At 40.2% G+C, this 22,091-nt stretch overlaps 1 protein-coding gene across 2 annotated transcripts; it reads left to right on the plus strand.

Moving 5' to 3' along the window:
* Window positions 1–1,150: 1,150 nt before the first annotated feature.
* LOC137259071 (lysine--tRNA ligase-like) lies at window positions 1,151–21,890 on the plus strand. 2 transcript variants are annotated; one of them, XM_067796783.1, is made up of 16 exons: window positions 1,161–1,238; window positions 3,795–4,015; window positions 5,292–5,430; window positions 6,544–6,706; window positions 7,867–7,960; window positions 8,648–8,730; window positions 9,912–10,015; window positions 10,751–10,876; window positions 11,719–11,838; window positions 12,190–12,352; window positions 13,312–13,485; window positions 14,051–14,136; window positions 18,904–18,989; window positions 19,433–19,559; window positions 19,879–20,022; window positions 20,663–21,890. In XM_067796783.1, exons 2-16 carry the CDS (start codon window positions 3,828–3,830, stop codon window positions 20,750–20,752), a joined length of 1,887 nt encoding a protein of 628 aa, XP_067652884.1. In that variant the 5' UTR covers window positions 1,161–1,238; window positions 3,795–3,827; the 3' UTR covers window positions 20,753–21,890. The 2 variants fall into 2 exon arrangements, with proteins under 2 accessions (XP_067652885.1, XP_067652884.1); XM_067796784.1 differs by lacking the exon at window positions 3,795–4,015 and having other exon boundaries at window positions 1,151–1,238.
* The last annotated feature ends 201 nt before the right edge of the window (window positions 21,891–22,091 follow it).

Genomic DNA, 22,091 nt, shown 5'->3' on the forward strand with positions numbered 1-22,091 from the left:
TTAAATACGAAAGATTTAACTGAAGTAAGTGTAGATTGTCAAACGGTTCTGAATCTCTCATCTCACCAGTATCCTTTTCAATTTAAGCGCTGAATTAATTAGAATGGGTACATGCATGAAGCGCAAACATCGACAGATCCCCCAGAAATACATTTATTTCATTTGTAAAAGATGTATGTAATTAAAGGATTTGGTAATTACACGAAAACAGGATTTAGGAGCAACTCAAAAGTTCAAAGCGCAGATAATTTGAACCTGCCCAGTCTTTCTAAACATGAGTTGGACGTTTTCACTATTCATTATCTCGGTCTGAAAATAGACCAATGCAGCCACGTGCATGTACTGACACGTGTGTCCCGACAGCCGGGTACGAATCACGTGTTCGGCCGTGCGTCAAGGAATGTGGGGTCTTTCACTGTGCAGTGTTGTATATAAAACGTAGGTGGGGTATCCCAGCAACCAAACAATCCGCAGTTGACTCGTGGGGTATTGAATTACCGTCCGAATCCTCATTCAGATGTTCCGCTGCGATAACGTTATGTTTTAACAAAAGCGTTGGCACTCGACCTGTGGACCAACAACTCAGGTGTTCCAGCATGCATAGAAATATTTATGCATGTCTATACAAACTGAAACGGACACTTGTGTCGCATTTTTTCGTTTAGCTGTTTTATGTATTTATTATTATTTATGATACTGTTGCTGTTGTTTAAACAGTTAAATTCTTGCAAATAAATTATAATACATTTACATACACACAACAGAAACAAGGAGGGCGACGGGTAGCGTAGTGGTTCGATTCCCCACATGGGTACAATGAAATCCATTTCTGGTCCAACCCACCCCATCCACCCCAACACCTGTCTCCTTGAAAATGACTTCCGATCACTCTGAAGTTAATGTTTAGAAAGTCTGAAACACACTCACACCCACTAAAAATTCCTGGATCCGCCGATGTGAACTAGAATCTATTGCTGAAATCGGCATAAAACTAAACTCACTCACTTTAACTGTGGAATTTGCCCAAACATATTTAGAGAGAACGGGGCATTTTGCTCACCAGACATGACTAAGTCCATCAGTACATGCGTTTTAACACAATGACCCAGTAAATGAAATACCCAGTAATTGAAATAGAAAGTGTGATCAAAGGGAGATGACTCTATTTGCTTCCGCCAAATCGGCCATCGACGCACGTGTATCACAATGGCAGAGTCGGGAGAAAAACTCAGCAAAAGGTAACTTGAACAACGATAGAGTCTTCATGTGATGTGTGGTTTTATACAAACATGTAGAACGTAAACCGGATCGTCAGTGAACTTGCTGAATGATTGGTGTTTGACGTTAAACTCAAACAGTGATACAGCGATAACACATTGATTGTTAACTCAGTTGCCGCCTGGTTGCATCATCATAAATATCGCTGTGTGACAGTGTCAGGGTGTGTTTACTTCCGACGAAAACACTGTCCCTGGCTGTTAAACGTGGTCTCTACCTCCCTATATGGTTTCATCGGGACAATACAACTTGCCGGCTGGTAGAGCCATGTCCCGTAAACAAGCATTTTATGGTGCTTTACTAGATTCGCCTAATCTCTAAGCACACTACTACTGCACAGTACAAAGTTTATCAACGTGTGGTTAATAGTTCCTCCCGTACCCCCACCCAATCAAAAGCCAACATTACAAACTGACATCCATACCTCATCCTAACATACTTTCAATAAACTAGAGCTGGTATCAAAAACAATCTTTGAACATATTTTAGTGTTGAAATATTACACAGGGTAAGGTGGAAATATTCTATGTGAAAAGAACTGGGTACGGGCGGAACTCTTTCCAACCATCACCTGATGAAACACCCTTACCTTCATTAGCAGTATCATCACAGTTTAAGCTGCGCTTATGAGTTAAGTGCACTGATGACTGGTAGTGAATGTCTGCCCTGGCATGGTAATGTTGGATGTCGTACGTCAGGCTGTTGGTATCATTGCTGCTCATGCTGTCAACCATCAGTCTGCCCCAGACCTAATTAGCACTGGCATCCCTTAAGAACTGTTAAGTAGTTGTATGTTTATATTAGAAAGTTGGTGTATTTGACATTTGAATCTAAGCATACACCCCTATATAAATGATAGGAAATATACTGAACAAAGTAAGTTAGGGATATAGGTATTTTTATGATTGAAATTTCACCAGTGTTTCAATGAATAAATATATCATTAATAATTTCAAAGTTTCCATATGGATCCTTAACTATTTTTGTCCAGTTAGGCAGTATACCATACATTTGACCATGTTATGTGAAAACAGGGATATATCTTGGAATAGAACAAGTGCAGGTGGCCAGTGTAAAGTGAAATGTCTGAAACATTGTTTAGCTCAAAATTTGAAGTCCTTAAACTGAACGATTTTTCCTTTATCTAAGTGTGTTCTAGCATTTACATTATGATATTACAGTACACTCTGTTTAACTCAGATTCTGTCTTTCTCCGATTGCTGTAAAAAGTGGACTGAACTTGTGGTCCTGACGTAATCCTTCTTTGTTGTCATAATGAAATAGCTGTATTTCTCAGACTCTCATTATTTCGGACCAAAGTAATGGCCCGAAAAGGTATAAAAATTGCTCTTTTATTCGGACTGAGCAGGATGTCCGCTTGGCCAGTATACCTTGAATAAAGAACCCGTGGATTGGTTTGGGGTATTTTGTCTTATTTACTGATCAGGAAGTCCACTCGGGCAATACACCTTGAGTAAACAGCCCATTGATTTGTTTGGGTGTTTTGTGTGTAGCGGTGAATGCTTACTTACCTTTGATGCAATTGACACTAATTGAGACAATCATGTAAACTCTGTGTCAGTGACACTAAGCATTTAAGAAGCCATCAGACAAAGTGTGGTATCAATCAGTTCAAAATGTCTGAACGACAATGGAAATGCCCACGAACAGAATTGTTGCTTGAAACCAAGATTAATCTTATCAATGATTCTGAAACTGTTCCAAAGATCTTACAGAAAGACTTGGCTGACAAAATACCAGATAAGCAAACAAACTGTATCTGACAGGAAGACTACTGATCACAGTTTGAAGAAAATGTGAATGGTGTGAGATTTGGAATGCTTGGGAAAGTTTGAAGCAATAAACCAGGCTCTGCATGACTGAAAGAAGAGACTAGGAACTCTCTCGAAACGTTGTGACCTTGTGTAATAAAGAAGTTGAACCATAAAGCATTTTTAGTTTGATTCCACCAACTTGTAAATGCCTTTGAACTTCTGGATGACTGGTTTATACGTGCGTGGACAAAAAACATACCACTGTCGGGTCCAATTTTGAAAGGGAAGGCACTTCAGTTTTCAGCGGAACTTAAGATGGATGATTTCAAAACTTCAGATGGTTGGCTAAGTTCATGGAAATCTCACTATAACATCATTCTGTGTAACTCGGACTGCTTCCTAATTCAGACTTTTTAGTTGGTCCCAAACCAGACTGAATTCGACAGAGTGCACTGTACATGCAAGCTTTAGACATTGTTTCTCTTCATCATGCTTCTTAATCTTATCCATGAAATTAAGTCTTTACAGCCAAGCAACATTATTGTGACTATATTGTTCATATTAGCATGAAATGGGAAATGAGTATATCAGATTTGGTGTATACTGATATATGTTGCTTTTGCTGTCTGCCTGAGCATCAAGCCCAGAATCCGTGTAGATAATTCCTTTGAAACAGCGTATGCTTTATGAATTCTTTAGATTATGTAACAGTGTTGCTTTGCTTAATTTTACCAACATCAGCCCTATCTCCTAAGACTGCAACATCGTGACACGATGCAGAGTGTGACGTCACTGCTACGACAAGCCTCATGGCAGTTTATGTCTGTCCAGCGGGTATCGGCTCGACTTGCATCGTCCCCCCTCCACGCTACATCCGTGTTGGGTCCATGTAAACGTCGGAGCTCTTCTCTTCAAATCCAGCCTCGAACCTTCTCGTCTTCACCTTCTTTGCATAAATCTCGGTAAATATATGTCAAGTCCCAATAGTGCAACCCTTTTGTTACCATAGCTACGTAGACATTAAGATATAATTTTCAGGTGTCTCGTACGGTTGATATTGACCTCTGAGAATGATGTGTTTCAGGCTTGAGAAAATTCGTAAACAAGAAAGCTTCATTTTTAAATGTCACGGCAAACTGGTGTGAGATTACATTGCATGGTTTCAAGTGTTATAATACCAAAAGGGGTGGACTGTACATCATATTGGAAACTTTATCAACCTTTTTGATTTGCATGAAAAGTACCAGCTCCAACTAATATAGGTCAACTATATGGTTGTAACGAAGACCATTAAAATTTACTTTTTGTGTATCGTGTAGCTGTCATCTGTTCATTGTTGTGCAAGTGAAAGTAAAGCTTGAATATACAGTACATCGTCTTCAGCTTACTCAAAACAGATAGTATGCCTGTCTCAGAGACAAAAGTGACCAGACACAATAAAAGAAGGGAAAATTATTTAGAAGGAGTTTTATGTTCTGCTACTCGCGTTGTTTATTGACTGATATGTGGTGTTTAGGTGTGTTCACAGTGTTCCCTCTGTGTGATTGAGAATTTACCATATTACCATAAATTGTTGTATTTAAGTAATTATTTTGTAACAAAGTTATAAGTTTTGGAATTTCGTAGGTGTGCATGTTTCAGATTGTCAGACTTTGATGATGACCAGGTGATGGTGACAACATGCTAATTGTAATTAGTGAAAGTTGGCAGCTCTGCTTAGGACTTCGACATATGTCATATTTGACCACTTTCTAAATGGCATCGTGTAATCATGCTTAGGACTTGTAAAGAAATGTGAGGTACTATTTTCCTGATGACATTTTGCAAAGGTCAGCAATGTACTGCTGATTATCGTTGTATTAAGCTTTGTTTAGTCTGTGACTTCCTGTCTTGCTGGAATGGTATTGAAAAACTTCTGGCTAACATGAACTTATTACATAACTAAAATGTTCTCATATTTATCTGAATAATGGTAAATACTTGCAGCTGTTACTCAAGACATATTTACATACTGATACAGAGGAATTTAAATAGTTATGTTAATATGTTTAGAAATAGGAAATATTGACAGATGTACATTTCCAGATAAAAGGGTTGCGCTGATTGGAGAACTGATGTATTTTACCTTTTCTACTTGATCTTTCCACGTTGTAATGCTTTTCTTTGACATTCTATAACACAACCCCCACCTTTGTTTTAGTGACCCATATTCTTCATGCAGCATGTTGTGTGTTTCAGTGAGATGAAGAGGCGACTGAAGGCAGAAAAGAAGGCCGCCGAGAAAGCAGAGAAACAGGCAGCGGCTGCTGCAGCAGCTGAATCGGTCCAGAAACCCACAGCGGAAAAGAAACAGGATGATGAAGACATTGACCCAAATGTGAGTCTGATATATATATATATATATATGTAATGGGGATGGCTCAACACAAGACCAAGGCCTGTTGAGGCTGTAGTTCCAACATTTTTACTGTAGTTTGACTGTATAATACAAAGCATCTATGGAACAACTGGCATCAAACTGACCACATATTGTGAGGCACCAAAATATACAACATCCAAGGATCTGAAATCCACCAAAGTCAATATTCTCTTCCCATGACTTTCAATCCACGTTGCCCAGTTGGGAGAAAGACAGTAAGTGAACAAACTTCACACTTTCCAAATGCAGCTAAATTCAACATCCAATCTAGATGCTGCATGTCTTCAACCAATGGAAACCAAGGACAAGACAGCAGGCCTGACCTCATTAAACTTTGCTGATTTGCATAGGAACTACTTTCAACCCATGAATACATCATGGAATTGTGAAAATGTAAACCTTTTCACTGAGAGTTGTATTATTGTTTATGCTGTTATCAATTGATCCCAAAGAGATGAATAAGACAAGACATGTTAAGATAGTTTATTTTTCCAGAACACTTTACAAATTGTGTATTTTGTACTTCTTACATGTATTTCATAGCTTTTCTGAGTACTGGTCTTGACAGGTATCTCCCCTAACTATCACCAGAAAAAAATCAACAAGGCTGAATTGTTAAGGAGCTTATCAAGATGAGTGTTTACTTATGTCCTGATTAGCTTTCTGATATTAGGGTTTTTTTTTCTAAATACAAACAAAACAAAGTAGATTACTTACAACTGTCACATAAAGATTGCATCAGCTTTGTGTTACCCAGTCCTTGCTTGGGTGTCCCTTATTCAGGAATAATACAAATTGCATCACCTTTTGAAATCTGCTGTGTATCTATTTATCAGTGAGGAGCCACTCTGTCCTTCAGTTGAACTGAGTTGTCACAAGTGATTTGCTCGTTTGTCAAAGAGAGTGGTGTTAAATGACTGGTGTCTCTATACTTAGCTACAAAATTTGTCATATTTATTTGTGTATTTAAGGTTACCTCTATTTCTAGAGATAAATATGTCTAGTTTTCTCAAGGGAAGGAACAAAGATGAAACTGCAGCTGAAATTGGTGTCAATGATGTTTCTCCCCAGGAGTATTTCCGTCTGCGGTCTCGAGCGGTTGCTCAGCTGAAGGAGGAGAATGACCAACCCTATCCCCACAAGTTCCATGTGGAGATCTCACTGACTGAGTTCATAGCTCGGTACAATGGCGTGGCTGATGGAGAGATCCTTGACGATGTCGTCTCAGTTGCAGGTAGGACTCTTCATTAGGAGAGGGACTTGATGTTCTTATGGAGGGCTAATTTATTGAGCGTGAGTTTGGCCTGTATCACATATTAGAGAACCTTTGATTTTCCTTTCAGGAAACAGCAGATTGAGGTGGTATATATGACTTCATGTTATGAACATCTTGATGTATAATATCTCTTATCATATCTTTTGTCATTGGATAAACTGGGATTAGGGGAGGGGATGGAGTTCTCACAATGTTCATTAAGTAAACCTTTGCAAAGTTTACATATATAAAACCAGCTTTCCACTAGCATATTACTGATCTGCAGTGTTTTTGGGCAGTTTGTTTTGCAATAGAAAAAATATCCTTCCTTTTATCTGCCCAAAGCAGAAAATGTCTGCATATATATCTGCACTGAGAAAACATTTCTACAAAATATTCCGTTACTGTAATGTCATGGAATATGGTACGGAGTGTATGTTGAGGGAGGGAAATATTAAAAGAAAGAAGTTAACATGCTACTGACAGTGTTTTCCTGAATTCCCCTCAGTTTACAGAAAGTAGAATCTGAGTGACAGCTGCTTGACTGATGAAGATAGTTATGTCTGCTTCATTTGCACAAAATGCCTGTTCAGTGTATTCCAGGCTCTGTGTCAACTTTAGCATGGTGTCATGGTGATGAGAACGAATATTTATAGTCTCTTGTCAGACTTGGTCTTTAGCAAACCCAGGCTGGCCGAAAGAGGCGACTGACAGGATCGGGTGGTTTCGGACTTGGTTGACACATGGTCTGAATGCTATGAGAATTGTCACAAGATCTTGAGAGAACCTTTTGAGAACTTTTTAAAAACTGGACTGAGGTTAGAAATGAGGGAACATTGGAGCTGAGTGTCCTTGGATGGGTGACCCTGTTTGGCAGCTGGACTGCTCTGAGTTTGTAGGACTTTAGTCCTGCTCCACAACAAGCACGTGAGACATATGGTCCTACCCTAGGAAAGAGTTTATTCATAGATTGCCTCTGTTCACCCAGCAGTAAATGGGTACCCGGTAGTATACTGATATGAGTGTACACCTTCTAGTGTCCCAAGGGCTAGCCTTGCTAGTTATTAGTAAGCACAAGTATGGAGACAGGCGCTTAATAAAAAGCCATTATTATTGAATAACACATGTTTATGTTTTAGGTCGTATACATGCAAAGAGGTTGTCAGGGGCCAAGTTGATATTCTATGATCTGCGGGGTGAAGATAAGAAGATCCAGGTCATGGCCAATGCCAAGTGAGTCAGACGTTTCATCATTATGTGGATGTGGCTCAGTGGTTAGAGTGTTCATAACGTCTAATACTTGTGGTCAATTTTGTTGATCAGCATGATGTATGATGACTGTTTTTGGTGTCCCTCTGCGGAAATGGAATGCATACCTCTGAAACATAACTTCATTTTGGCCTGTTGATAAAAACACAGGACACCCACTTGCATCCATGGTCTTTTAAACTTCATGAGCGGCAGTGTAGCCTTGTGGTTAAAGTGTTCATCACCTAAGTCCTGAGTTCAGTTCCCAGTGTGCGTTCAGTGAAGCCTACCTGGTGTCATTGGCTGTGATGTTGGAATTAACGTGAAGTTCCGGGTTACAATTTGTCTTCTGTAACTCACGCTTGTAGTAAGAGGTAACAGGATCGGGTGGTCAGGCTCGCTGACTGGGTTGACATACATCATCATTTCCTAATTACATAGATTGATTTTTATGCTGTTAATCAGTGGACTGTCTGGTCTGGATTTGATTATTTACAGATTGTTGCCTTATAGCTGGAATATTGCTGTGTGCGGCTGGACTGACTTGGTCACTGATGCTGGAATTTTGGTCAAAGTTATAATGGATTGTCACTGTTAAATGTCAGTAAAACCATCCAAAAGTTAAGAAGGTTTACATGGTGTCGGTTGTTGACTGTCTATGTCCATCTATAGGTACTACCAACCAGAGGAGGCCTTCCAGGGTGTCATGGATAAGGTGAAGAGAGGGGACATCATCGGTGTCCGGGGGCGACCAGGTAAGCTACAGTCATTCATTGTTAAGGATGACAGCTAGAGCCAGTGATAATGCATAAAACATTTTTAGTATAGCCTTGACTTTCTTTTAAAGTGAATATTGTGTATATGATCCAAAATCAGATTACATATGGCCTGAAAGGAGAAGAAAATACTACATCATCTCTTGCTGATGATCCGATGTGTTATTTACTTGAACTGTAGATTTTAAGTCAGATGTCTGCCTCACCATGGTTTGTTGCTTTTACCATTAAATCCTCAGTCCAAACCGGACGTATGTATTAGTCACAAGGGTGTTAATTTTGTAAATGGTTCACAAGTAATTCTGAAATAGAATTATCCATGGAAATATTTACTCCCCTCTGATGCTGGGTTTACACAGGGGTTCAAAGTTAGGCAAGTGACTTTAGGAAAGTAACTTGTTCTGACTAATTTTCCATGTCATGATATCGCAATTGTGAAAGAGTAAATCAGCATACTATTTGATGTTGATGTTAAATAGACTATCTATTTAGAAGTAATAAATAGTAAAGAAAGATACCTGTTCTGTATTATGATTTCGAAAATTAATGGCTCAGATAAGTAAGATACCATAATCTGATCGCCAAAAATGAAAACTCACTTGTCCCGTGTGTCAGGCCATGGGATTTTTTAACCCCAGTGTAATATGATCGGACTTCATGATTTGGTGGATCACTTATACCGTACTTCGAATATCTGGTGTGTTGTGTGTGATATTGTTCACAGGTTTGTCTGACCCAAACTTTGCTAAATGCAGGCTGTAGAAATAAGCCTGGTATACTGTCTACTGTTCAACTTATGTCATATTTTGCGTTACAATTTCTCAGTCAAGAACAGATTCTAAACCTTGCTGAAGATTAAGTCCCACCTGAGTTTTAAACCCCATTCTGAAAGTCAGACACCTAATTGGCAACGCACAGTCAAACATCTAAGCTACAGGCCACTGCGTCATCTAAATTACCAGTTGTCCAACTTCCACTTGGTAGCCGGGCTGTTTGACTCTGAAAGTGTGGGTTCAATTCCTGGATGGGACTTTGATTACAAAAGTCCTAGGATCTGTAACACTTTCTAGATGGGTTTTTGTTTTTGTGCTCACTGAGAATTAATCAGCATTTACTCACTCACTCCAAATCATTGGCATTGTCTGTTTCTATTTGTAAAGGGAAGACGAAGAAGGGTGAGCTGAGCATCATACCCTCCGAGATCACCCTGCTGTCTCCCTGTCTACACCAGCTGCCTCATCTGTATTATGGGGTCAAGGATAAGGTGAGCTTCTTAAGACCTTATAGGCATCCTGGTTAGACGTGATGTAAATATATTGAAATCATTCATTAGAGCTGCAATGTTCATTTTGATTTTCTACTTGTGAAGACTTGGGTTAGACTTGTCTTCAGCAACACGTTTATCGTTAACGGCGAGTAACAGGTTTAAGTGGTTATATTGTCTAACTTGGTTGATACACGTCAGTGTATACCCATTTAGTAGACCACTACTCATTATGTCAATCACTTGATTGTCGAACCCAGCCTTGATTATTTAGAGAATGTCGAGATATGGCTGGAATATTGTTGAATGCAGCATTAAACAACAAACATTTATGCCTTCCAAGTCTTAATAACTAGTTTACTTTCCAATTTGCCTATACATTTCCATACTGTTGGTTGAAATCCAGGATGACTGTCTCCCCTCCTGAAAGTTTTTGAATCTGTACTTCACTGAGGAAGTGTAACCCCAAATATTAGATATGTTCCATTTGTTGACTTTCTGAAGGCACTTCGTATTCATCCCCTCAATCCTTTTAATATCATTGCTTAGTCATGAGCACAGTTCAAATTAAGAGACACTAAGAGTGTCATTATTACTGTTGTTGTTATCAGTGGGACGTAATGTAAGTGTCCCTGTCGATTTCACTGAAATGATGTTCAAACTGTGTCAGTAATATTTGAAGTGACAATAGAACAGCAAAATTGACCGCCTCTGTTTATTATGTGTCATTAACAGGAAACAAGATTCAGACAGCGATATCTGGACTTGATTATTAATGAGCCAGTCAGAAGAAAGTTTGTCACTAGAGCCAAGATTATCAATTATATACGCAGATTCCTGGATGATTTAGGATTCCTGGAGGTGAGTTGTTTGTACATGAAACACCTATTCTATGTAAAATTATTAAAGAAGAATGATAAGCCACTGATCTCAAAGGTAACCTTATTCTCACATCTATCGGTGTGATTCAGTTTTAAAATGGTTGTTGGTTTAGTGCAAACAGAATTCAGCACATTTTGAACATGTACAACAAAGTATGAAAATTAAGAGATAAACATCATATGTTGGCCAATTTCTCGATGTTATTGAGTATTTGAAGCACAGGAATACATTTGGAACTGACAGCGTCAGCCCAGTGTTTCAAATGAAATATTCCTGTGGTTCAAATACTCAATAACACCTGGAAATTGGCCAACACTTTATGTAAATCGACATTTTAAACAAAAAAGTAAACCAAAGGGTTTTACTGTTTACACTTGTTTACATCGAGCACAGGTACAGCAGTGAAGTGTCATTAGCTGGCCATTTCAGCTGGTTCCCACGGTAGCATCTGGAGCTGCTCATTTGTGACGTCATTCTAACTTTACGTCACAATATGATTTGAATGACCACTGCCGATGACACAACAACACAATTGTTTATGATGTTTCCACGTGTCAGTATGCAGCAAATAATGTTGCTGTTTACGAGAATCGAATACCATTTGATCATGTTTTTTCAACCAATTAGATTACAGAACACAGTGACTTTGTGGTTTACAGTATGAAATAAAGTGCCGATATTTCTGTTTTTGGAGGGTTTTTAACAATGCAGTTACACATTCATATATCATGTGATATAATACAATGAAACAATTCCAAGTGATTCCTTGTCGTTTAATTTGCAAACCAAGCAAATCTATATATTTTGTATTTTGTTTGTAGGTGGAGACACCAATGATGAACATGATCCCAGGGGGCGCCACTGCCAAGCCGTTCATCACTCACCACAATGATCTGAAACTGGACCTGTTTATGAGGGTAGCACCGGAGTTGTACCTCAAGGTGAGGAGAGGGGATATGGCAAAGATGTCTACAAGTAACTTCTTGTAATATGGGGTTTAATTTCCATTTTGCCCAGTATGTTTCAGGATTTCTCAGCATTATAGTCACTGTCATGGGTCTTGACAAATGCAGTAAGACAGACATTCAATCTGCTACAGTAGGGCCTTTTCTCATGCATTAAGCTGACAAGCAGTAACATAATATTGGAACCAATTCAAGACAGATGAAATTATGGGTGGTTTGAAGCCCATGTCTGGTGTCCCCTACTGCGATATTGCTTGAATATTGCTAAAAGCAGTTGAAAATCTTACAAGAAACGCAAGTAAACATGCTCTGATGAATTCTTTTCAGATGTTGGTTGTGGGAGGCCTTGATCGGGTGTATGAGATCGGCAAGCAGTTCCGTAACGAGGGTATCGACATGACGCATAACCCTGAGTTCACAACGTGTGAGTTCTATATGGCGTACGCAGACTACCAGGACCTGATGACAATCACCGAGTCCATGGTGTCAGGTCAGTGTTGCCCACAGGGCTGTAGATGCATTCCTTGCTGTGTTGGTGAAGAATGCTGACTATAAATAGATTTATATATATACATACATTTATATACTGAAAATCATCATGACCAAAACATGGAAATATATACTCATGGGAACAAGTAAAGGAACACATGAATGTACTAATGTTCCTGTACTCTTTCCCAGGTTTCTTCACAAGGTATGTATTGCTGTGTAGAGGAAACTCTTTATCTTAATAAAGGAACACTTGTACCTTCATGTGTTCCCTTATTTGTTTCCATGAGTATATGTATGAATCAGTTCAGCATAAGATGTATCAGTTTACTTACCTGTACTTGTACACCTCGTTGGCTTAGGGCTGCCATATAGCTGGAATATTGCTGAGTGTGGCTTAAAACTTAAGTTGTTTGCTGAGGTTCTTTTCTGAATTACCTTAGAAAACCCTTAAACTTAGTAGATATGGCAATCTAGCATGTGTCGGGAAGACAGATTTCTTTTGGAAGTAAAACTGTTCTCATTGTTCTGTAAATCATCGAGCTTGTGATATAAGATGTTTAAGCTGACATTCAAGGAATACATTATGAGAGGGAAGTAGGGTAGCCTAGTGGAAAAGCATTTGTTCATCGTGGTGAAGACCAGGGTTTGATTTCCTTCATCATTACAAAGTGGGAAGCTTATTTTATGTTCTTTTACTATTTTAAAAAAAGTGAATATTGGACATTGGAAATATTACTGATGCTCAACAGAGCTTTGAATGTTTTTAGTTAGGCATGTAAAAAAATTACAATGGCAAGAGTATGCATGGTATGCTGAAGCCTTGACTGTTTGAGTGCAACATAGGATATTTGCCATCCCGTAATGTGTGATAACATCATACCTTCATGCTGCCTGCGATGTAATATGACACACTCACCTGACTATTTATCACGTTTACCTGTTAACCTGTGTGTCCAGGTATGGTAAAGTATCTTTACGGAGGTTACAAGATCACGTTCCACCCTGATGGGCCAGATGGAGAAGGGGTCGAGATTGACTTCACACCGCCCTTCAGACGTATCAGTCTGTGTGAAGAGCTGGAGAAGGTCCTCAATGTGACGTTCCCTCAACCAACAGCATTCAACACAGAAGGTGGGTAACATTGTAACATTGATCCTGTAAATAACAGGATAAACACACATGGCAGGATTTTGTGCTTCCTCCCAGTGATTGTTGTAAGAAAGGACTGGGTAACTTTGCTAACTTGTTTAATTGATTGACTCGCTTTACTTTGGTTGGCTTGGTGCACTGTCATTGATTTGGTTGACTGTGGTTGAATTTGGTTAACTTTGGTTGACTTGGATGGCTGTGATTGACTTGGTTGACTGACTGGACTTGGTTAACCAATTTGGCTTGGTTGACTCTTGTGAATGGTTGACTGTGGTTAACTGGTCAGCTTGGCTGATTTGCTTTCTGTGGTTGAGTTTTGTTAACTGCTTGAATGTACTATGAAATAACTCGTGGCAAAATCAACTAGAATTTGTACTATGAGTATATGCATGAGATGCAGTCAACATGTCATGGTATTTCCAATTGTAGATGTGTAGTAATAAAATGAAGGATGAAGCCTCATTCTTTTGAGACTTTTATTTCTTTGAAACCATTTTTGTTATTTTGGTCAAGTGTGTCAATTCATGTTAGTGTCTGTTTTCTGCAGAAGCCCGCAAGTTCTTTGATGATTTGTGTCGTAAGCTGGAGGTGGATTGTGCTGCCCCTCGGACACTCAGCCGTCTGCTAGACAAGGTATAGTTACCATGGTTACCACAGTGGCCTGTTAAAGCCCAGTTGGAATTTGTCCTCAGCAGCTTATATGTGTCATATGAGGTCCAAAACACAGTGGCCCGTTAAAGCCCAGTTGGAATCTGTCCTCAGCAGCTTATATGTGTCATATGAGGTCCAAAACACAGTGGCCTGTTAAAGCCCAGTTGGAATTTGTCCTCAGCAGCTTATATGTGTCATATGAGGTCCAAAACACAGTGGCCTGTTAAAGCCCAGTTGGAATTTGTCCTCAGCAGCTTATATGTGTCATATGAGGTCCAAAACACAGTGGCCTGTTAAAGCCCAGTTGGAATTTGTCCTCAGCAGCTTATATGTGTCATATGAGGTCCAAAACACAGTGGCCCGTTAAAGCCCAGTTGGAATTTGTCCTCAGCAGCTTATATGTGTCATATGAGGTCCAAAACACAGTGGCCCGTTAAAGCCCAGTTGGAATTTGTCCTCAGCAGCTTATATGTGTCATATGAGGTCCAAAACACAGTGGCCCGTTAAAGCCCAGTTGGAATTTGTCCTCAGCAGCTTATATGTGTCATATGAGGTCCTAAACACAGTGGCCCGTTAAAGCCCAGTTGGAATTTGTCCTCAGCAGCTTATATGTGTCATATGAGGTCCAAAACACAGTGGCCCGTTAAAGCCCAGTTGGAATTTGTCCTCAGCAGCTTATATGTGTCATATGAGGTCCAAAACACAGTGGCCCGTTAAAGCCCAGTTGGAATTTGTCCTCAGCAGCTTATATGTGTCATATGAGGTCCTAAACACAGTGGCCCGTTAAAGCCCAGTTGGAATTTGTCCTCAGCAGCTTATATGTGTCATATGAGGTCCAAAACACAGTGGCCCGTTAAAGCCCAGTTGGAATTTGTCCTCAGCAGCTTATATGTGTCATATGAGGTCCAAAACACAGTGGCCCGTTAAAGCCCAGTTGGAATTTGTCCTCAGCAGCTTATATGTGTCATATGAGGTCCTAAACACAGTGGCCCGTTAAAGCCCAGTTGGAATTTGTCCTCAGCAGCTTATATGTGTCATATGAGGTCCAAAACACAGTGGCCCGTTAAAGCCCAGTTGGAATTTGTCCTCAGCAGCTTATATGTGTCATATGAGGTCCAAAACACAGTGGCCCGTTAAAGCCCAGTTGGAATTTGTCCTCAGCAGCTTATATGTGTCATATGAGGTCCAAAACACAGTGGCCCATTAAAGCCCAGTTGGAATTTGTCCTCAGCAGCTTATATGTGTCATATGAGGTCCAAAACACAGTGGCCCGTTAAAGCCCAGTTGGAATTTGTCCTCAGCAGCTTATATGTGTCATATGATGTCCAAAACACAGTGGCCCGTTAAAGCCCAGTTGGAATTTGTCCTCAGCAGCTTATATGTGTCATATGAGGTCCAAAACACAGTGGCCTGTTAAAGCCCAGTTGGAATTTGTCCTCAGCAGCTTATATGTGTCATATGAGGTCCAAAACACAGTGGCCTGTTAAAGCCCAGTTGGAATTTGTCCTCAGCAGCTTATATGTGTCATATGAGGTCCAAAACACAGTGGCCCGTTAAAGCCCAGTTGGAATTTGTCCTCAGCAGCTTATATGTGTCATATGAGGTCCAAAACACAGTGGCCTGTTAAAGCCCAGTTGGAATTTGTCCTCAGCAGCTTATATGTGTCATATGAGGTCCAAAACACAGTGGCCCGTTAAAGCCCAGTTGGAATTTGTCCTCAGCAGCTTATATGTGTCATATGAGGTCCAAAACACAGTGGCCTGTTAAAGCCCAGTTGGAATTTGTCCTCAGCAGCTTATATGTGTCATATGAGGTCCAAAACACAGTGGCCCGTTAAAGCCCAGTTGGAATTTGTCCTCAGCAGCTTATATGTGTCATATGAGGTCCAAAACACAGTGGCCCGTTAAAGCCCAGTTGGAATTTGTCCTCAGCAGCTTATATGTGTCATATGAGGTCCAAAACACAGTGGCCTGTTAAAGCCCAGTTGGAATTTGTCCTCAGCAGCTTATATGTGTCATATGAGGTCCAAAACACAGTGGCCCGTTAAAGCCCAGTTGGAATTTGTCCTCAGCAGCTTATATGTGTCATATGAGGTCCAAAACACAGTGGCCCGTTAAAGCCCAGTTGGAATTTGTCCTCAGCAGCTTATATGTGTCATATGAGGTCCAAAACACAGTGGCCCGTTAAAGCCCAGTTGGAATTTGTCCTCAGCAGCTTATATGTGTCATATGAGGTCCAAAACACAGTGGCCCGTTAAAGCCCAGTTGGAATTTGTCCTCAGCAGCTTATATGTGTCATATGAGGTCCAAAACACAGTGGCCCGTTAAAGCCCAGTTGGAATTTGTCCTCAGCAGCTTATATGTGTCATATGATGTCCAAAACACAGTGGCCCGTTAAAGCCCAGTTGGAATTTGTCCTCAGCAGCTTATATGTGTCATATGAGGTCCAAAACACAGTGGCCCATTAAAGCCCAGTTGGAATTTGTCCTCAGCAGCTTATATGTGTCATATGAGGTCCAAAACACAGTGGCCCGTTAAAGCCCAGTTGGAATTTGTCCTCAGCAGCTTATATGTGTCATATGATGTCCAAAACACAGTGGCCTGTTAAAGCCCAGTTGGAATTTGTCCTCAGCAGCTTATATGTGTCATATGATGTCCAAAACACAGTGGCCCGTTAAAGCCCAGTTGGAATTTGTCCTCAGCAGCTTATATGTGTCATATGATGTCCAAAACACAGTGGCCCGTTAAAGCCCAGTTGGAATTTGTCCTCAGCAGCTTATATGTGTCATATGAGGTCCAAAACACAGTGGCCCGTTAAAGCCCAGTTGGAATTTGTCCTCAGCAGCTTATATGTGTCATATGAGGTCCAAAACACAGTGGCCCGTTAAAGCCCAGTTGGAATTTGTCCTCAGCAGCTTATATGTGTCATATGAGGTCCAAAACACAGTGGCCCATTAAAGCCCAGTTGGAATTTGTCCTCAGCAGCTTATATGTGTCATATGAGGTCCAAAACACAGTGGCCTGTTAAAGCCCAGTTGGAATTTGTCCTCAGCAGTTTATATGTGTCATATGATGTCCAAAACACAGTGGCCCGTTAAAGCCCAGTTGGAATTTGTCCTCAGCAGCTTATATGTGTCATATGAGGTCCAAAACACAGTGGCCTGTTAAAGCCCAGTTGGAATTTGTCCTCAGCAGTTTATATGTGTCATATGAGGTCCAAAACACAGTGGCCCGTTAAAGCCCAGTTGGAATTTGTCCTCAGCAGTTTATATGTGTCATATGAGGTCCAAAACACAGTGGCCTGTTAAAGCCCAGTTGGAATTTGTCCTCAGCAGCTTATATGTGTCATATGATGTCCAAAACACAGTGGCCCGTTAAAGCCCAGTTGGAATTTGTCCTCAGCAGCTTATATGTGTCATATGAGGTCCAAAACACAGTGGCCCGTTAAAGCCCAGTTGGAATTTGTCCTCAGCAGCTTATATGTGTCATATGAGGTCCAAAACACAGTGGCCCGTTAAAGCCCAGTTGGAATTTGTCCTCAGCAGCTTATATGTGTCATATGAGGTCCTAAACACAGTGGCCCGTTAAAGCCCAGTTGGAATTTGTCCTCAGCAGCTTATATGTGTCATATGAGGTCCTAAACACAGTGGCCCGTTAAATCCCAGTTGGAATTTGTCCTCAGCAGCTTATATGTGTCATATGAGGTCCTAAACACAGTGGCCTGTTAAAGCCCAGTTGGAATTTGTCCTCAGCAGCTTATATGTGTCATATGAGGTCCTAAACACAGTGGCCCGTTAAAGCCCAGTTGGAATTTGTCCTCAGCAGCTTATATGTGTCATATGAGGTCCTAAACACAGTGGCCCGTTAAAGCCCAGTTGGAATTTGTCCTCAGCAGCTTATATGTGTCATATGAGGTCCTAAACACAGTGGCCCGTTAAAGCCCAGTTGGAATTTGTCCTCAGCAGCTTATATGTGTCATATGAGGTCCTAAACACAGTGGCCCGTTAAAGCCCAGTTGGAATTTGTCCTCAGCAGCTTATATGTGTCATATGAGGTCCAAAACACAGTGGCCCGTTAAAGCCCAGTTGGAATTTGTCCTCAGCAGCTTATATGTGTCATATGAGGTCCAAAACACAGTGGCCCGTTAAAGCCCAGTTGGAATTTGTCCTCAGCAGCTTATATGTGTCATATGAGGTCCAAAACACAGTGGCCCGTTAAAGCCCAGTTGGAATTTGTCCTCAGCAGCTTATATGTGTCATATGAGGTCCAAAACACAGTGGCCCGTTAAAGCCCAGTTGGAATTTGTCCTCAGCAGCTTATATGTGTCATATGAGGTCCAAAACAAGATCTAATGGTCAAGTCAAAGAAACACATGCAAGCAAATCCATCGCTGTGTTTTCTGTTGGTTTTTGTTTTTGATAATCTTGAATAGGATGTTAAACCCCATTAACTACCTCACCTCTTCTTGTCTCACCTCAGACTGTCTATATCTATTAGTTAGGATGAACTACAAGCATGAGCTCCTCTACAGAGGTTTATTTCTACTCCTGGACCTAGGACCTTTTGAAGCTCTCTAGTGCTAAGATAATCATAAGTTAATGCTAATCTATGGCACTTATCTTTGCACTAAGACTGCTTCGAAAATATATAGGCCCTGATCACAAAATTGTTTTTCATGAAATTGACATTTCTTGTCATCTAATTGCTCATTTTATGTCCGTCTATGATATTTTCTCTGACTTTGTTTCAGCTGGTGGGTGAATATTTGGAGGAGAAAATCATCAACCCTGCTTTTATCATTGAACATCCTCAGGTCATGAGTCCACTAGCTAAATGGTCAGTTCATGTCTAGAGATAGGGATGTTTTAATGATTCTAATCTGTGTGAAATGGGCAGGCAAATTAGGAAAAAAAGACTATGTTATTTCTCTTTTTGTGTTTACAAGCTATGTAATTTGCATTTTGTCAGTCAGCTGATTACATATTCCTACCTTTGTATCATTGGCAGTCTCTGAAGGCCTGGGTTAGATTTGGTCAGTTCATGCCTGTCTTAGAGGTGCATACTGAGATCAGGTGTTCAGGCTGGCTGACTTGGTTGACACATGTCATCGTATCCAAATTCTATAGATTGATGCTTATAATGATGATCTGTGGATTGTCTGGTTGAGTTGATTGTTTACAGACAGCCACTATATTGTGAAATACTGCGGAGTACTTGGTTACACAACAAACAGAGAAACCAAATGTAACCATGGTCACTCATCATGCATCATGTTGCAGGCATAGATCCAAGCCAGGATTGACGGAACGGTTTGAACTGTTTGTGATGAAGAAGGAGGTTGCCAATGCCTACACAGAGTTGAACGACCCAGTGGTCCAGAGAGATAGGTTTCAGCAGCAGGCCAAGGTATGTAGGACACGATATTAAGTGAGAAGGTAGAACGGACTGGTTATTTTGCCACTCAAACAAGCAAGTGACTTTGTTCAAACTGAGTCTGAGTAGATAGTATTGTGAAGATGAAACAGCTTGGGCTGTTTTAAATTGTCAGAAGATAACTCAGTGGATTAAGATGTAACTATCTTAACTCGGACCGAATGAAGCAGACGTACATATGTGCATGGACACTCATATAGGATTAATGAAAATATTCTTGAAATAAAGACTATGAAATAATATTGAATTCAGCATTAATACCCATGTCTCTCACCATCTTGTTCTGTTCCAGGACAAAGCAGCTGGAGATGACGAAGCTATGTTTGTGGATGAGAACTTCTGTACAGCACTGGAGTATGGCCTTCCTCCCACTGCAGGGTGGGGCATGGGGATTGACCGACTTGCTATGTTCCTTACTGACTCCAACAACATCAAGGTAGGCAGATTAACCAGCTCTCAGGATTTTCCAAGGCAAGGTTGGCGTGGGGTGGGGCGTGCCTGGGTTTTGAATACAAGAATCCATCCAACTGTTTCTTTGTGTAACCTGCTTTGCTATGGCTGCCACAGTGCTTGAAGCAGATTTGAGACACACAGGATTTAAGATCTGTGTCTGATTCCCTGTTCTTAATTTTTCTTAGTCTTGGTTTGTGAGCGTCATATGCATGATTGCTGGTTGTAATTGTTTAATGCCAATCCCTTTTCCTCTCTAACAGTGCACAAATTGTGATTTGATGAAATATGGTTCGAAACAGCTTGAAACCAAGCTCACTCTTAGATTCTTGATGTTGAAAGGGTGCACCATTCATTTACCAAGGACATTTAACATTTGAAATTCAGTGATGATTTTTTGTTACTTATTGTCATTTTATGCAACAGAAATATAAATGACTCATCATGGGTTTCACATGCTCTACTTGAGATTTGATTCCAACATTACAGGGACACATCCAGCTAGACTATTGTTAAGGGAAGCATTATTAACTGAACTCCCTCGCTTTCCTATGCAGAAGCATATTATCATTATTAAATCAAGAACATCGCTATCTCAACACCAACCATGATGTTTTTGTCCACAGGAAGTGCTCCTGTTCCCAGCAATGAAACCAGAAGACAACAACCCCAAGCCAGAAGATGCAGCAGACGCCAACCCGAAGGCAACGTCTTAACATCAGCACCACATATCTTCTTTATGTCTGTATGTCTACATGCCTTTCTAGGCAACATGCCATTGTTGGAACAGCCATTGTTATTCTTTGTTGTTTTATTTCCCAAGGCTCAGATTCAAGACCAATGTCCACTATGTCATCAGTAGGTACAAGGTATGTTGAATGTGTCTATGTCAAAGATCGGGGGAATAAAGAGTCCAGAGGAAGCCTTAGGTGTCCATGAATGATTAAATTCTGAATGAATCGTTTAGATGTGTCACTGTTTCATTGCTACCTCAGATGTTGAATCTGGGCAACGGGGTAGCCCAGTGGTTAAAGCGTTCACTCATCACGCCAAAGACCTTGGTTCGATTCCCCACATGGGTACAATGCGTGAAGCCCATGTATGGTGTCTTCCGTTTGATATTGCTGGAATATTAAGACTAAAACAACTCACTGAAATGTTGAATCACAGGAATTCATTTTTAGTCAGCATGCAGTTTTATCTTCCTGAAAGGATCTTGAACGATTTCCAATGACCCTAACCTCCAGGTTACATCGTCCATTTAACAAACAGAAAATGTAGCATAAAATCTTGCTGACACTGAAATGTTCTGGAAGACAAATTGTTTTCATGTTAAGGTGCAGATCATGTTTCCTTATATGAAATATAGACTGTTTATGAAATTTCCAGCACCATGGTAGGATATTGAAAGTGGATCATTATCAGTTTCATGTGAATTGTAACATATTCCATAAAACTACTCACAACACTGCATCATGGCTGACGTGTACTATACTATTCACACGAGATGTAGAACACTGCTCATTTATATGTTGTGTTGCAATTACAACCTTGACTGTCATATAAAACAACAGTGATCTCTAATTTCTTTTGAGTAGTATATATTAAGAACTGAGGGATTAATCTGTTTTATTCATCATTATGTGTAAATTGTCATAATAGATGTAGGTTTTATTACTTACAGAACCACAGATAATTGGTGCGTAGTGAAATGAGATGGATTGTTTGTCAAGGTAATTGTCATACGATTCTGTGCAGTTGGTGCCATGATTCTTGTCAATGAAAAATATTTCTGAAAGTGGACTGTAACATAACCTGTGAATAATTTATTTGGAATATAAATTCTTTGATCAATGACTGTCTTGTTGGGTGTGTTTGGGAGGAGAGAAAGGTGGGCTGTATATGAACATGCACGTTTGTGACATCATTCCTTTTGAGTCCACCATTGTTTGCTGGCTCCACTGCTTTTCAGGAATGGAGCTGTATGTACCAGTTTCAAATTTAAGACTTTCACTTTGATATTATTTTTTTTGATATCAGAAATATTCCAAATAC

This window comes from Haliotis asinina, chromosome 12, assembly GCF_037392515.1.
Source record: "Haliotis asinina isolate JCU_RB_2024 chromosome 12, JCU_Hal_asi_v2, whole genome shotgun sequence".
Lineage (NCBI taxonomy): Eukaryota > Metazoa > Mollusca > Gastropoda > Lepetellida > Haliotidae > Haliotis > Haliotis asinina.